The following is a 16,966-nucleotide window of genomic DNA, read 5'->3' as shown; positions in this document are numbered from 1 at the left end:
TTAAGTATTTATTTATCAAGTCTTTTCAACAAATTTTTTGTACCTAAATGTTGGAAGACTAAAAGGGTCTGGCCTATTTTTAAAAGTGGCAATAAAACAGATCCTACTAATTATCGGCCTATCTCCATTTTGCCAATTCCTATGAAAATTTTTGAAAAGTTAGTGCATGAGCAAATGTCTCATTTTATTTCTGAGCACAACTTCCTGAATGACAGACAGTCCGGATTTCGAAAACTCTTTTCCACAGAAACTGCAGTAGTCGATGTCTCTGATTTTATTCTTACTGAGCTCGACCAACATAACTTTGTTTGTGCTGTGCTCATTGACCTTAAAAAAGCTTTTGACACTGTTGATCATAAAATTTTGTTAAAAAAAACTATGGTGTTTTGGCATCAAAGATGCTGCCTTTGACTGGTTCGAGACCTACTTAACGGGCCGAAAGCAGCTGACTCTTGTAAACAACACAGGATCAGATCTACTTCATGAAGACGCTTTTGGGGTGCCGCAGGGATCTGTGTTGGGGCCCCTGCTCTTTCTTTTGTATATTGATGACTTAAAATCTGTCATCAATTCAAACTACCACCATCTATATGCAGATGATACAATAATTATTTTGTCTCATAAAAACTTGGATACCCTTGTCTCCCAGGTCGAGTTAGAACTTTCGCAAGTTGACCTCTGGCTAAATAATAACAAAATGACTATTAATACGGACAAAACTGAAACAATCTTTTTCGGCAACCACAGCCAGTTAAAAAAAGTTGAGAACACAACCATCAACTATATGGGTATTCCTTTGAAGAGGAGCGAAAAAATTAAATATCTTGGGGTAACATTTGATCAAAAAATGCAATGGGAAAAGCACATTAATGACATAAATAGAAAAATACTAATTAAATATTCTAAAATTAGAACCATTGCATCCTGTTTAACACCTCACACAAAAAACCTTTTAATTAATGCACTCGTCATGCCATATTTCAACTACTGCTCCTCGGCATGGGCTTGTGCCACCCAAGGTAGATTGGGAAAACTAGAAAAACGATTAAAATGTGTCCGTACCTTTCTTGGGAAAGAGAGGGAATATTCAATGAATAATTTACTCATCAAAAACGATGCCATATTAGTTTTCAAAGCCATGAATCACATTGCTCCTCATTACATGCGCTCAAAATTCCTTTTGACAAAAAAACTGACATAATCATCAAACAAGAGGAGCTTCAAAAAACAGGTTCACACTTCCCTTGGTCAACACGGAATTTGGCAAAAATAATCTTCCAGACCAAGTGACCTGTGATGGAAGTCTGCTTTCAATTAAGACTTCCATCTCTAATGTATTTGGCAAATTCTAATGGAGATCACTTTTTAACTTTTTAATTTTTGTTTTTTATTCTTTTTCTTTTCAATTTTCACAGATTATAAATGTTACTATGTTTGATTGAGCTGAGGCAGTCTAAGGTTTATCATTTTTTGTTTCTTTTTTGATCTAGTGGCCCCCAGTGGAAACAATCCACTAACTATAGGTTTTTGTGATTTACTGGGCTAGCCACTTTAAATATTTATTATTATTATTATTATTATTATTATTATTATTATTATTATTATTATTATTATTATTATTATTATTATTATTATTATTATTATTATTATTATTATTATTATTATTATTATTATTATTAACTCTTTTACCTTTCAAATAGTTAAAAAATGTCAATAATTTGTACCTTAGAGAAAATATTACACAAACCTGAAGTTGAGCTGCTGGTAAGTTGATGTCTGTGATCATTTCAGAACAAGGGTGTTCAACTTGTAATCGAGGATTTAATTCAAGAAAATATACATCTTTTGTTCTGTAGTCATACAAGTACTCAACAGTACCTGCGCTGATGTATCCAACCAACTTGGCAAGGTTCACAGCATTCTGAAAAAACAAACAAACAAAGTGTTTCAAAGTCTTCAAATACTTTCACGACAGTTGTCAGTATTTAAATATCACTGGTTCTCTTTTAAGCAAATTTTGAGATCTTGGCATTTTAAATCCTCCCCTTGTAGGATGTAAATTTATAAAATTGTTATGTTAAACCGCAAAGAAATGCAATTATTATACTATTATTAATAACAGTGAAAGTAAAAGACTAACTTTTTCCATCTGAACAAATACTTCAGGTTTGCAGATAGTTACAGGACCTTCTTCAATAATTTTTTGATGCCTACGCTGCACAGAACAATCACGCCCAAACAACGAGACTGCTTGTCCGTATTGGTCTGCTAAAATTTGCACTTCCAAATGACGTGCTCTAAATTGAAGTAAAAGAAATAAATTTATTAATTCATTTCATAAACAAATTAACAAACAAATATACAAAGTAATATTCGACTACCTAGTCAAACACTTCATGATGAATATGGGAGAACCAGGTACTTCAGTTTCAACCTAAAAATAAAGTTATGTATGCTAATTTTAAATTTATCAGTCATGAAGTCAGTGACAAAAATAGGAAGGTTCTTTATGTTGCTAGGAATGTAACACAAAAATAGGTTATAGGAACAATGGTGCATATATGAGATAAATTAAGAAGACATGGATTCAATTCCCACTGGTAATCAGGCCTTTTCAGAAGAGGCGTGCAATAGCACGCGCACACCTCCACACACACGCAAAATGGGTTAGGCGTGCTATTGATAGCACCTGCAAAATGACAAATTTTATAAGAAGTTAACCAGTGCAGCACACCTAAAAACACACCTAAAATACTTAAGGCGTGCTTTTTGGCACACAGATATTAAAATTTTCCTGAAAATGCCTGGGTAATGTACAGGTTTATTTATATCAATACAAAAATAGGTTTTTTGGGGGGAGGGGAAAGGGGACCCCTAAAAATATAATTAAACTCTTACCTGTCTAAAACCAATTGAGAACTCTTCATCATTAAGAGCTTTTCGAATTCCCTTTCCACCTCCTCCTTCTGAAGCTTTAATCATAACAGGGTAGCCAATTTTATGTGCAACCTACGAAATTAGGTAGTATACCAATTACACCAGCACCATACTAATTGTGCAAGAATTGTTTACATACACAACATATCTTTAACAATAATGACACAACAGAACTAATTACTGTCATAAGATTTAACGTAGTGTCCTCATTTTGGTTATAAAATTATCAAAAAAAAAGATACCTAAAGTGTTATTGCCATGGAAACTGTTTATAAAATATATGACATCAGTGAATAAGTGTTTGCACGTTATTTTTTAAAATTAATAACACCTTCTTAAAAACTTTATTAACCGAAAAGATAAAGTGTGAATGAAGGTATTTTTTATTTTCCTTTTTAAATTCCAATTTAAGTTGACAAAAACAACTCTAACCAAAAAAATTTTTAAAAAGCTCTTTGAATAATTAATAGTTATTGCATCACATATTAAACTTTTATTTTTAAGCTGGTAATAATTCAACAAAGAATTGTTGCAAAACATGACATTATTTTCAAAGCGTTTTTTAGTAACAACAATACAAATACATACTGCAAGACCCTTGATGACATCATCAACACAAGCTTCTTCAAATTTGTCCTCAGGAACACTTGTCAACTGTCCATTCTCACCAAAACTAGAAGAATCCAATTTTATACCTGCAAGAAAGAATAATATTTTAAACGATACTCATACATAATAATGTATGTTTTAGTTCCTTTAATATGCAGCAATAAGACATAACTGAGATATCAAATAAGGTCTTACCACTTCCCGACCAAGGTAATGTAGGGATGTCAATTGATTGAGCAATTATAGATGATGCAACTTTGTCACCCAATGCCCACATTGACAATGCAGATGGACCTATAAAAAAGTTGAAAGGTGTCATTCTAGTTCAAGTCACACATGTTGCAAAAGTTAAAAACCACAAAAGCAAAAAATTTACAAAAAATATAGCTTAAAAAAAACACAGTAAAATTAGTATTTAACCTACCAATAAACGCAATGTCATTCTGACTTAACAATTCAGGAAGTCTTGGGTTTTCAGAAGCATGGCCCCAACCTGCCCAAACTGCTTGCACAGGAATACGTTTTGCTATATCTAAAATCAACTCCACATTTGCATAGTTATGATTATTTGACCCTCCAGGTGCCAACACATAATGATCAGCCATTTTGATATATTCAGCATTAGCCTAAAGGTATATACTTAAAGCTTATCTCTATTGAAAAATGAGGTCCTGTAATTACCAGTTTTGCTAAGGCATATAGGATTAAAAAATGTTTTTTTTTGCTATTTTGTTTAGTGTTTTTACATGCATTTTAGTATTTCGTTACTATAATATTACACTTGATAACAGCAACTACATGTTTTAGAGTTAGTTGATGTTATACTTTTGAATAATTAGCATAACTTCAGGCCTAATCTCGAAAAAGCAAGAAAATAATTTTAAAAAGTAAGAAGATTCCTAGATAAGGTTTTTCATATACCATCTCAAATTTTGCAGAAGGTAAGCCAACTGTTTTTAAGAGTTATTGATAGTGTGTACACTCTATGGAAAACTGTTGCCAAGCATCAAAATAAACATTCCACTAATCTTCAGATTATAGTGACAATGATTTTTCACAGTAAATTGATTAGAGTAACAATATACATTCTTAATTATTCAAATAAACAATAACCAATATAAATATATATATTATAAATGGGGATACAAAATGAAAGGTATGGTTGGATTCAAAATCAGTTAGAAACAATTTCTGTCAAAAATCGCTAGCACTTAACAAACAAGTGTTTAAGGTTTATAATAACTTGCCTTTAAATCTTCAGGTGTAACCATGGCAACAAATTTTATAACTTTTTCATTTCCAAATAAGTCATATGCCCATTCTCTCATACTTCTTATACATTTCACTGCCGCAATACCATTGTTTGCAACTAAGACTTTTTCAATAACATGATTACCTCCAAAACGTGATACATACTCTGCAGGACTTGCAACCTAAAACATTCAAAATAGCTATTATTAGGTAAAAATTGTCAATGAGTTTATCTATTAAAGTTGTTAAAATTATTACAACAATCCTTGACATTGGAGTTACATCTTTAAATGTACTGAATCTGTAGCAATGTGCTGCATCAATAGCAACATACTGCAACAGTAGCAAAATACTGCAACAGTAGCAATGTATTTCAACAGTAGCGATGTATTTCAACAGTCGGATGTATTTCAAAAGTAGCAACGTACTGCAACAGTAGCAACATACTGCAACAGTAGCGATGTAGTACAACAGTAGCATTGTGCTGCATTAGTAGTGGCAACAGTAGTCATGTACTGCAACAGTGAGTTGTAGCAGTGAAAATATACCTGAGCAATGACAATGTATTGTAGCCTTGACAATGTATCATAGTACTTACACTACATTCCCGAAATTTAGATTTCAGACGTGGTGACCGCAAGTTTCGATCTTTTTTCTTATCCATATTCATTTGAATGCCTTCTCCATCTGTACTAACATCAGACTCTGTTTCTTCTCCAAGTTCTTTAATTTCCCCAGACATAATTTATGTGCTAAAAAAACTATTAATAGAATATACTTTACAACTATACACACACAAAATAATCAACTACTTACAAAACAGTAAGATTAAGATATCCAGACGTAATGAAATATGACTAGACAATAAGACAATGATCTATTGTAGATACTCATTGCGTAACTATGCAGTATTATAAGATAAAGAAAAATAAAATTGATCAGATACCCATTGTCAAAAGGCTATCATCATATTTTGCAAAAGTTTAATAAAAAATGACTCCACAAGTGCTCACATCTACCAGCTAACACTTCACTATTTTAAAAAAATATATACACTTGGTCTTCAAAATAATTTTTGCATTCAGAACAAACTGTCTCTAGGACCTAATTTTAAGATGCTGTTTCATTTTTTATATACTAACTGTTCTTAACTGGTTTTTTACAAGGAATCATGTCATGTTTAAACAATAAGAGAAATGTGAGCTAGCATAATAATTCCAGATTTACGAAGGCAAACAAAAGTAGCTATAAAATATTTAAAGACATTTTATCCAAATATCTTAAGTGTACCCCTCATAAAAATACATTATTTATTGAAAGCAAAGCCTTGGCAAAATTCATTTTTTATAAATATATACATTTTTAATTAGAATATTACACAAAAAAGGTCAGGATCATGGAAAAATTGTCCAAGAATGCTATTGAGAAGTATTTTAACAACTTTTGTTATGATGGAAAACATTACAATAACTGGATAAATTAGGATTACATGATATCATACATGCTGGGATTAAACACTCCTGTGAAAACACCTCCTTAACAATATTAGTGCTGCTTTTAAAGGATTTTTTAAGGATCTTCACTACTACATAGTTTACATATAGGTATTACAGGGTGAAAAATGCATTAACATGATCCTAACAGGTAGTAAAAGCTTATTCGTTGAAAATTTAAGAAAATTTTCAAAAAGCACAAATATAGAGATTGTCAAATATTGCATATTCACGATTTAAAAACCTGTTAAATTTAGACAAATTCAACAAAATTTCTCATGTTGGTATAAGATTTACGTCAATCAAATTGTTTTTTCTGCCAGTACATCTGCATCGTCTTTTAGTTTGACCACTGATTCTTGCAATTTTTTTTGCATTTGCTTCAACACCTCCTTTTTATCTTTAAGCTCACTACATAAAATTTTTAATTCTTTTTCATCGTTAAGATAATTGAGAACATTTTTGTAACATAATTCCACCTCTGTATTGGATTTTGAATTCTCAGGAAGCGGTTGGTTAGTCAGTTCAGCAAAAAGTGTCTCATTAAAAACAATGTCATCAGGGGTTGCAGTTTTTAAATCATGTAAAATATCATCTTCAGATAGCTCCATCATTTAGTTTTCAAGTTCTAAATTGCAAAAGAGGAGATGATAGATTGGAGATGATAATATAGTTATAGTAAAATTTTTCATCCCACTTTAAATTTAAATAGAACATGGCATTGTCTGCACACACACTATTTAGTTTCAAATCTAAATCTATTTATCATGTTTAATGATAAAATGCCAGCCTTAAATGTTGTGTCATATTTTGTTAAGTAGCTTGAAGCTGTGGTGTTTCCAGTGACACAATGATAATAATGTTTAGTTCTTCCATGTAAAGATCCTAATTTTGTTGTTAATGCATTGATGCAATTCTGCATTAATTCATAAATTATGTAAAGTTAATTGCTTTTATCAAACCAGTAGGTCCCAACTTTTGTTATGCGATTCCTCTCAGTAGGAGATTAAATTAACATAGGATGACCAGTGAATATTTTGTTCTAAAAGACACTATCTTTATCATCAAGTCAGAAATGTGTAAAAAAGGATCCAGTAAGGCCATTTCTTGAATAAAACTAAGCCAGAGCTACAAAAAGCACCCGCTAAAAAAATTACAAGTGCTATGGTCGCACTTGTAAGCAAAATTTACAAGTGCGATGGAAATATTTGCAAGTGTGATTCACACTTAACTATTTTTTGTTTACCACAACGTTATTATGTTATTTAAGTTGTATAGAAATGATGCTTGAATACGTCTTGCAAGAAAAATATGATTAAAAGAAATATAAAATGAAAATTTTGAGTTGTGCACTCTCATTGTGTATGGATAAAACAATTTTTTAGTATTTATTTTTGAAGGGCATAGATGAATATTCACGTCATACTCTCCTTGTGTAAGAACAATTATATTTGTGGGCCACCAGAATGTATTTTAATCTTCAGCCACCTGGTGGTGAAAATGTAAAAATACATTTCAATTATTGTACAACATCTTTTTTTCTGCTATTCAAAAAATGTTGCGAAATTGCCCTACGTTAGTTTTTGTCTCCTTAACGGAAAATTTGCTGTTAAATAGAATTTTGCCCCCCCCTCCCCCTCGGCGCTTTACGGAACAATCTTTGTGGAGACTTATACGAACACAACCAATTCTAGATTATGGCGGATTTTTACTGTGGAAACAATTTCTAATTTGTTGAATTTTTTTCATTTTCCCTAAAAGAAACAAAAAAGGTGAGAAAGTGAAATTCATCTCCATTTTTATATTTTTAACGGACAATGCATTATATATCCCCTCCTCCCCCCTAACAGCCAATTTGCCGTTAACGGAGACAAAAACTGTTTGTCGACAGCCTTTAAGGACAGACTTGAGAATAAAAAGACAAAAGTAAAATTGGGCACTTAAGCATAGAGACACAGAAAAGCCAGAAAACCTGTTTTTTAGTAATGGAAAGATAGAAATTTATAATCCACAACAATTGATGGTGTTCAGGCAGGATAACGGGTTTTTTTTACAAAACTCTAGAAATGTGGCGATATAGGGTGTAGCTATACTATGCAATGTTCTAATCATAGAATCTTACTGCAAGCATTGTCACATATTTGACAGGTCTGCAAAGTTTAGGCTTTTGAAAAAAATGTCTTTAAGAATTTCTGCAAGCTAGCCAAAAATTTCCTAACAAAAAAAATTATTTTGTAAAAGGTCCAGCGCTTTTAGCTACCCTTCAGTCTATTTAACTCAACACAATTGTTGACCTTACCCACCATTTGGAGGTTTCAGGCAGGCAGTAACAGTTTTGAGTAAATTAGAAAAACAGAAGGAGGCTTTTGGATTAAAAAACTAAATTGGGAGGTTAAGAGAGAAATAGTTACATTACATTCGCCTTTAATTCAGCATGTGCCATCAGAAATTAGGTTTCTTTGTCTGGTTCCACCGCGACCTGATGCAACCACGAATATAAAAACCACTTCGCGGGTTTCATCTATTTGCCATAACACAAGACTACTCTCCTAGGCACAATTGCGTAACGTGTGCAATTATTTTGCTGGCCACATACATGACACGACTTTTTTTCTCGCTGTTTTTTTTCGTAAAGACGATATTTATGGAAGAAAAAATTGTGACAAAGGGCAAATATTATTTTACTTTGGAAAAATAAACCGTGCGGACTCTTTGAAAGCAATCCGACGGAGGGTTAAAATGATAAAAGGAGTTTTGTTGACTTACAAATTTTCCAACATTTTAAGAAATTTCGCGAAACTAACAATATGTTCGGAATCCGTTCGAATATGTTCGGTGTTTGTCACGGTATAGGACACGTGATTACAATGTACACGTGAAATCAATTACCTGTCCATGTGATTATGTTTATAATAAACAATTGAATATAATATCGTTCCATCATTTTAATCGTACCACACTTATTAATGATGTTTACATAAATTCGAGTGACACATCTATCCAAGCTATATTTGTGTTTAAAGCTTACCGCCTAAAAAAACTTTATACAACAAACAATTCCTCTTTCATTCATTTGGGTCACATCTTCATCGCGCATCCTACTTCTTTGGACTTCTAAGCGGCCGCAAAGACTATACTGATTAATGATTCATTGATTTTTTTCTTCATTCATAACTTTCTAATTGATGTTACTATATAGTAATTTCTGTTTTTAATGTTTAATCAACCGTGAAACAACGCATTTACCTTACGCCTGGTTTATTTCTGAAGCTTTGCAGTAAAAAGCTATACCAATACCATTGTGTTGAGTTAGTCAGGAAATTTCTCCAGCTGTTTACCATGTCTTTTAATATATAGTTTATGTCTGCAATGATATTACCACAAAGTCAAGTAATCAGTTCTGTATGTGCGTGATGCCACGTTAAGAAAAGTTGTTTTTATTTGATAAAAGTGAACATGGACGATATAAATATTTTTATCATTTAGCAATAGCTTCAATAGCTTTTTAACTTTTACTGCAACTCTGAATTAAAAAGATTTTCTTATCTTAAAGGGCTTTAAATTTAGCAGTGTGTGAAAAACCATTAAATATCGTGGTTGTATGAAATGCTTTGAGAAAGTACTGAGAACTTAGGAATACCAACTAATTTTTATGTCTACACGGCAATAAGAGCATTTTTAAACTTGCTTGTTATGCACAAAAGGTTTCTTCAAAATATCCATGTTTTAAGAGCGATTAAACAGTGATTCAAGGGCGATTTAAGGACGATGTAGCTGCGATTAAAGGCAATTCATGGCATAGCATGTTATTTGTGCTTATATGCTATAAATTCAAACGTCAGAATATATCTACAAAATTGTCTGTCAGGTATCAATTTTTACATCTGATAACCCATGAACCAAGAAGGTCTTTTTTTAAACTTACTTGTATTAACATAAAAATTGTTAAGCGACAGTTGTACAACAGTCACTGTTACCTTTTAAAAATACGCATGCCGCACAACCATGCAAGAGATGTTGCACGACAAATGTAGCAGATATTGAATTTTTTCTATCTTTACAACAGTTGCACAACTATCATGGACTTTAACGGATACACACCTTTAGACGATTTTGTTGATATTTTTAGACTTCATTTAAACTCTCGTTACAAACCATTTACTTTCAAGAAAACGCACAATAATTTTTCTCTTGCTTGTAGAGTTTGAATCCATCGAAACCTTTCTCCTCGTTTCAAATCAGCAGCACTCATAAATTTCTAAGTTTCAAAAAACAGCTTAAAACTTGCGTAAACTGAGGATAAAAGGTTAAGTATATGCAATTGAGCTTAATATAACATTTAGTGTTTTGGTTAGACCATTATTAAAGTACTCAGACTAGTTTTTCTCGTTTGCACAATGAAATCTGCGTCCACATATAATAAATTACGATAGGCCATGGATTATTTTTTCCCTACTGACGCAAATAGTGGCAAGATTGAGAATTATTGCGTCAGAAAAACGCATGTTTTGATTAATTGTTTACCTAATAAGAAAAGCTGGGTACCTAATGTTTTTACATTGAATGCAAACTAATGTGGCCTTAAACAGGTTTTATATATTTGGCATATAAGGCCTTCTTAGACAAAATTTCGTATAGTGTGCCCACATGTAAATGACCGTGTTAACCTCGTCCCAGAGCCCTTCTACGCTCATGATAGTCCGACAGGATGGCCCCGTAATAAAATTATTACGGGGATTATTACGGAAATTATTGCATAGAAGAGGCCTGGGGTTGAGGTTGTGGATGTGTCTCAGTATGCTTACGGGTATCACAGATTTTAGTGCGTTTATCCTGTAAACGTAGCACTTAAACTAGGAAAATTAAATTTAATAAAACTTTCAAACAATACGCCCGTCAACCTCTGTCCCAGGGCCTGGAGTGTTATTAGATGTGATAATAAAACACGTATGGGTCGTTTCATTCTTATATCGAAAAAAACCGCTGCAAGGATGGTATCGAGGTTGCATACCTCGCAGTACACTTTATGACAATAAATACTGTTCAATAAAGTCACCTCAGCAGAAGCCGGTAAAAATTCAATTTAAAATTTACTTAGAAAGAAATTGTTAACGAGAAAATTTTTAGCAATTTTCGCGAATTTTTGTGGGAAATTGTGAGTCCTTTTGATTCCTTAAAGAGCTAATTCGCGAAAATTTACCAAAAAGACAAAAGAGTAATATGGAAAATTCTCACGATAACATATAGGAAATCTTTTAATTTTCTTTGAACAACTTTTTACTTTATCTTTAATTTGCATTGGGCGGACTATTCAGGTTTTTGGAGAAAAGAATGATCGTCATTATCTTGCCTCTTTGTAGAGTTACTAGTCGTTAGCCCGTGGAAAAATCTACGGGTTCGCCCGTCGCAGCTAAGCTACCAATTTGCGTGACAGACAGACGGACGGTCGGACGGACAGACGTATACGGGCATTATAATATAGATATTATATTTGAAATATCGAAAAATTAGACTAAGATTCCTGTGACTCATTAGCTAAAGAAAAAAACACAAAAAATCATAAAAGTAGGATTATCGAAATTAAATCCACACAAAAATTTTTCTCCTTTTAGAGAAACATATTTATTCGCAAATTATTCCTTTTCTAAATTCTTACCTTTGGGAACGAAGTTGAATGAAAACTAACCAGGATGCGCAACGTAACTTTGTGCAATTGTGCCAAGCCCTGTCTACTGCGAGAACTTTTACCTGCTGCTCCACCCTTCTCATAAAATTTATGTGTATAAAAAATCCTGTTCTTTGATCAGGGGCATTTTTCACAGGAAAATGTAAATTTCACGTGAATGTTATTAAAATTTGTTTGTGCACGTGAAAATTTGGGTTTAGTTTGAAAGAAAACATCAAAATAAAAAAGTCTTGCTAAAAATTACACGTGAAATAGATATGTTACCAACATGACAGGTATAAAAACTTTACACGTGCTTCGAGTGTGTGTTTTTGAGGTTGGAGAATTAAACTAACAAGAAGTTACCGGGAAATACAGCCTCTTTTGGGACGGTTGGTCCTTACTGTTACATTATCGCCGAAAATTCTTAGCAGTCCCAATATCAAAAAGTAAAAAAGAGCTGGAGACTAGAATGTGAATTGCTCAAAACAGGCTGACAATACTAAATCCAAAGAGCGCCGCAGCGGGAATGTTATATCGCTATACCAACTCCGCTATATCTTATATCCATACAAAAATTTAAAAAAAACTGATCAGATAAATTTACTTCCTTATTTCTTACCATAGAATTCCAATCTTACCTGGCATATATTTTTGCGTAACATAAATTCACGAAGAAATGCATTGTAGAAAGTCTGATGACGTCAAACTTACTGCATCTATTGTCCTGCCAAACTAATGCTTGCTTAGTTTATCGAACGTGTTCTAGCTGGAGAATTCCATGGATTACAATGCAGTGAATAATAAATGACGAAATTATAATATAATTGTTACACAATTTTTTCTTTTAATAGCCACAATATATTTCTGAATTTATAAATGTCCTTGCGAAAGAAAAACAATTCTGGGGAAGAAAAAAGGAGTGGTACCATTACGATTGTTATTGCGTTATCACAATAAAAAAAACAGTATTGACGTATTGTTTACAAAAGTTTATGTTGCAGGATTAAAGATTTGTTTACAGTATTTTTCAATGTAAATAAATATATCCATAAAGGATAAGTAGCGTTAGCACTTTGCAGACAGAATACTGATCTAGGCTAGAGCAAAAATGGTTTGGTTGATCGAGGCCGACGTCCACTGATTGCAAAACAAATTATTAGAGAATTTTCACATTGTTATATTTATTTAACAGGAGGAAATCTGTCACAGTTGTAGCTAAAGTGAGAATAAACAATTTGAGCCTCAGACCAAATAAAGATCATTAGCTTGAGGTATTTTACAGACCAGAATTAGTTGCTATAGTAACAAATATTTTTTCCAAAAAAAACATAGTGATATATATCATTGGAAAGAACAAAATTTATATTCCTGAAAATGTACTGGTAATGAGTTACAAGTCTTTAAACAATTTTAAATTCAGGTTTTCGATACAGAAAAGGATTTGAGGGTGCCTGCATGGACAAAAAATTACGTTTTATGGTAACTTAAGTTTTACTGAACGTAAAAAGTGAAATATTTTTCCCCTGAAAATAATAACTAAGTAGATCAGGATAATTTGGAAATTATTACTAAGTCAAAGTTACCGCAATAGGTCGTACATGAATGAAAGAAGATTTTTTAAACCATGTAGAATAAATAAAATAAGTCAACTGCCAATATCTAAACAATCACCATTACATTCACAAAGCGCTGTGCATTTTAAAAATGCATTTTCACATTTGCATCGTCTTTTGCACCCCTTCTCTTAGTTACATCTACATCGAATGAGTTCCCCACATTTTGCAGTCTGTCTGTGGATTGGTGATCCACGAAATCAATTAACTGTCATTGTTTACACGCTCCCTGCCTTATTGGTCTGGTTCAGAAAGGTCCTGTTGTGTCACCAGAGACAGACTCCAACAGTCTGCTTGGTATGCTGCTCGTTTTGTATGCTGCAAGAGTGCACCTTATGTCAGTGGAGTACCCTCTAGAGACCTACCTTTCGTAATTAACATAACTTTACAACATTCGTTGACAGACGTTAGAGTGCTTGTTTGATCGTGCATCAAGATAGAGATAGGGAAATGTATGTTCTAGCGCAATACACATCTCGCGCACGCGCACGGCACAGTCAAGCATAGCAAGTCCCCGCCAATCCAGTACCCTGCAGTACATAGCCATGAAAGTCCCTAATATTCAATGCAGTGCAGTGACGTCATCAAAGTATGCAGAATAGGAGCAATTCCTAAAAGTCTACGCATATCAAGGGTAAGTCCCTGATATACAAATAGGAGTAGGGGGAATTCCCTGATTGCATTAAAAAGGGAAATAACTGCGTTAGTATTTGACCGTTATAAAATCTTCCGACAAAGTAAAAATTCTATATAATAAAGAATGAATACATATACTGTGAAACAATTACGTGATGAAGCTAAAAGCCGTGAACTTACGGGGTATTATAAACTGAATTGGTTGCCCTATTGGAGAATGTACCACAATACCCCCGAGGCCACCTAAAAGGCTTCCAGTTAAACCAACAGAGGACGTACCACAGAGACCACCTAGAAGGGCTGGACAACGAAAGCGGGTCCAACGCATAACTATACTCCCAACCCCGGGGGCCATGGATATATTCGAGAAACAGGAGCTGTCGAAAAATCGCTCTGTTGTAAGGGATAAGATGCAGGGATGGTACAACTGTCTTGTGGACGCCGTCCCCAAATCTATAAAGGAGGGGGTCAAGAGTGCATATGCGACCCTTAAACGTACGGTGATGAATCTCTATAATGGGACCGCCAACGCAAGACCTGCGCTACATGACGAGGTAGAACAGGAGGCCGAGGAAGACTATCTATATGAACAGCCGGGGCAAGATTTCACAAAGCATGCTCTCCACAGAACATTTCGAAGTTTCCGCTGTTGACGGAAGGTATATAGGGATGGTGCCACCAAACGTGAAAACCTTTGTTGAAAGCAAGTAGAAGATATGGAGTTAGTATGTCACTGTCTACAGCTGTCACTATGGATTATGTAGAAGAAGCCGTCAAATATAGAGGGGGCCAACGATGAGTACATTTAGGTGAAGAAGGTCTTCCATAGAAATGTGGCCTCAGTATTCCAGGGTAGCAATGTAGATGACCTGCTGGATAGGATGTTTGCCCAAATCAAAACAGTTGTGGAGCATCCAGCACTACCCCAAAGTGGTTTCAATTAGTAGAATACTATACCTCGATGCAGACTTTCACAGATTGAGGCTAACAAAAGGTTCATCGTATATACAAGCACCTAAGTGGATAGCCTCTAAGAAGGCCATTATTAACCCGAAAAATGATGATGAGGAGTGTTACAAATGGGGCATCATCGCTGGTCTACATCATGAGGAGATTGAGAGAGATCCACAAAGAATCATCAAGCTGGCTCTTTTGTTAAAGCCCCTGACGAGGCTATCGACAAGATCCATACCGAGTACCTTCAACGCTAGCTTTGGGAAAAAGGGGAGAAAACAGCTAGAGTACTGTCTACTCAGGTGGTCAATCTGTATGCCAACATGATTGGAAACATTGTAGATAGCGTGGATGAATTGCGCAGGGATATCGAAGAAGACCCTATAATCCGAGACTCTATGACAGATCTCGAGATCCTGGTGTACTGCACCATCGGCAGATGTCTTGCAGATTGACATCTTCAAGATACAATGAATTTTCTCAAAAAATAACATTTAATAAATGGCAAGCAAACATGATGAAAATATGGGTCCCAAAGAAACCATGATTATTGATGCCTTATGGGAGTCCGTCAGACTGGTCTCGTACACAATTCTGATCGCTATGGGGATAAAAAATGCCCTAGGAGTTTCGAGGCCTGGGGCTAAAATGGACTTGGAGGATGGTTTGAAGCTAGCTGGTTATATGAGGGCGCCTATCCTATTCGGCGAATATGCGATTAAACAGGGATGGTATAAAAAATTGTTAATATCTCCAAAATAGACCGCGTGGTAAGGTTTCTATATCTCCTGGAGATATAGAATATGATGGAAGAGGCCAAAAATGTTCCATGTGTTCAAAATCTCTAGCCTTGAATCAGTTCAAAATCAAGGGCAATGGTGAAACCACAAGTACATGTATCGTCTACCTCGATAAAAGGAAACTGTCAAAGGGCAAGCGCCGCCCCCCTATACAACCCATGCACGAGATAATTCAGGACCATATTAAAGCCCAGTTTTCCGAGGGTTACACTTGGGAAACCTTTCAGACACCAGGAAACGTTATCTTGTCAAGGGGCACGTAAAAGGTGTTACCATACGCGGCAGCAATGGCCTTCTCCTCGTCGGTACCCACGTGGCCACTAGCTTTTACCTGTAGGGCGTGAATGTTCCCATCGTTTGGGTTTAGACCTTGTAAGATCAAGTTGTTCTCCCTCTCAAATTTGGGCAACCACAGGTTTCTGTGGACCGCGAGCGTGTTGTAGTCGCTAATGTTTTGCACTTCGTTACCGTTCAAGGCTATACGTAGGTTTTGTATCAGGGATTTACCTATGTTGCTGACGATGGTGCGTTTCGTGTTTGTCCCCGTAAGCTCCAGGTCAAACAGTAGCTTGATACTCCCCGGAAAGATGACATCATTTTGCCCTATATTAGGGATGTCAATATAAAGGTCCTCATTCTGGTTGATCATAGAGGGTACGTGGCTTATCTTGACACGCTGCCTTTTTCCCTTGATACCCAGCATCGTTTTAAGCTCCTAGTAAGGATCGAGTTTAGTTCCGAATGCGTTACTCATTTATTTTAGGGAGGTTTTTTTAAAAATAAAGGATGCCAACGAACCCAGTATTCGAACCAGATTTTACACACAAGGAGGATCTTCCAGATGATAGATCTGAAGAGCCTCCAGCAACGCCAAGGCCTGTTCCAACACCAGGAGAACAACAGGGTGTTCTTGGAGACAACCTGCATAGGCTGAGGGGAGATGCGGTAAAGGACAAGGTCAAGAGTGTGTACAAACATCTTAAGGAGGAGCTGGGCTACCTAATG

General features: G+C 34.7%; 1 protein-coding gene across 5 annotated transcripts in view; it reads right to left on the bottom strand.

Annotated features, from left to right (window-relative positions):
• The window catches only part of LOC130653735 (acetyl-CoA carboxylase-like), a 33,361-nt gene extending 20,632 nt beyond the window's left edge, over positions 1-12,729 (bottom strand). Inside the window, exons 1-10 of one of the 5 annotated variants that reach the window (XM_057456250.1) lie at positions 12,597-12,729; positions 5,396-6,918; positions 4,794-4,979; positions 3,971-4,172; positions 3,742-3,840; positions 3,526-3,632; positions 2,899-3,009; positions 2,382-2,434; positions 2,141-2,297; positions 1,748-1,921 (exon numbers count right to left, since the gene is read on the bottom strand). In XM_057456250.1, coding sequence (XP_057312233.1) covers positions 1,748-1,921; positions 2,141-2,297; positions 2,382-2,434; positions 2,899-3,009; positions 3,526-3,632; positions 3,742-3,840; positions 3,971-4,172; positions 4,794-4,979; positions 5,396-5,539 — 1,233 coding nt within the window. In that variant the 5' untranslated portion in view covers positions 5,540-6,918; positions 12,597-12,729. Of the gene's footprint in view, positions 1-1,747; positions 1,922-2,140; positions 2,298-2,381; positions 2,435-2,898; positions 3,010-3,525; positions 3,633-3,741; positions 3,841-3,970; positions 4,173-4,793; positions 4,980-5,395; positions 6,919-8,701; positions 8,899-9,318; positions 9,452-10,391; positions 10,547-12,596 lie in introns of those variants that run through there. The other 4 variants (XM_057456249.1, XM_057456247.1, XM_057456248.1 and 1 more) reach the window with 4 other exon arrangements.
• Between the last annotated feature and the right edge of the window lie 4,237 nt (positions 12,730-16,966).

Source organism: Hydractinia symbiolongicarpus, chromosome 8, assembly GCF_029227915.1.
Source record: "Hydractinia symbiolongicarpus strain clone_291-10 chromosome 8, HSymV2.1, whole genome shotgun sequence".
NCBI lineage: Eukaryota > Metazoa > Cnidaria > Hydrozoa > Anthoathecata > Hydractiniidae > Hydractinia > Hydractinia symbiolongicarpus.
The sequence above is the reverse complement of the archived record's forward strand: the minus strand, read 5'-3'. Positions and strand labels throughout refer to the sequence as shown.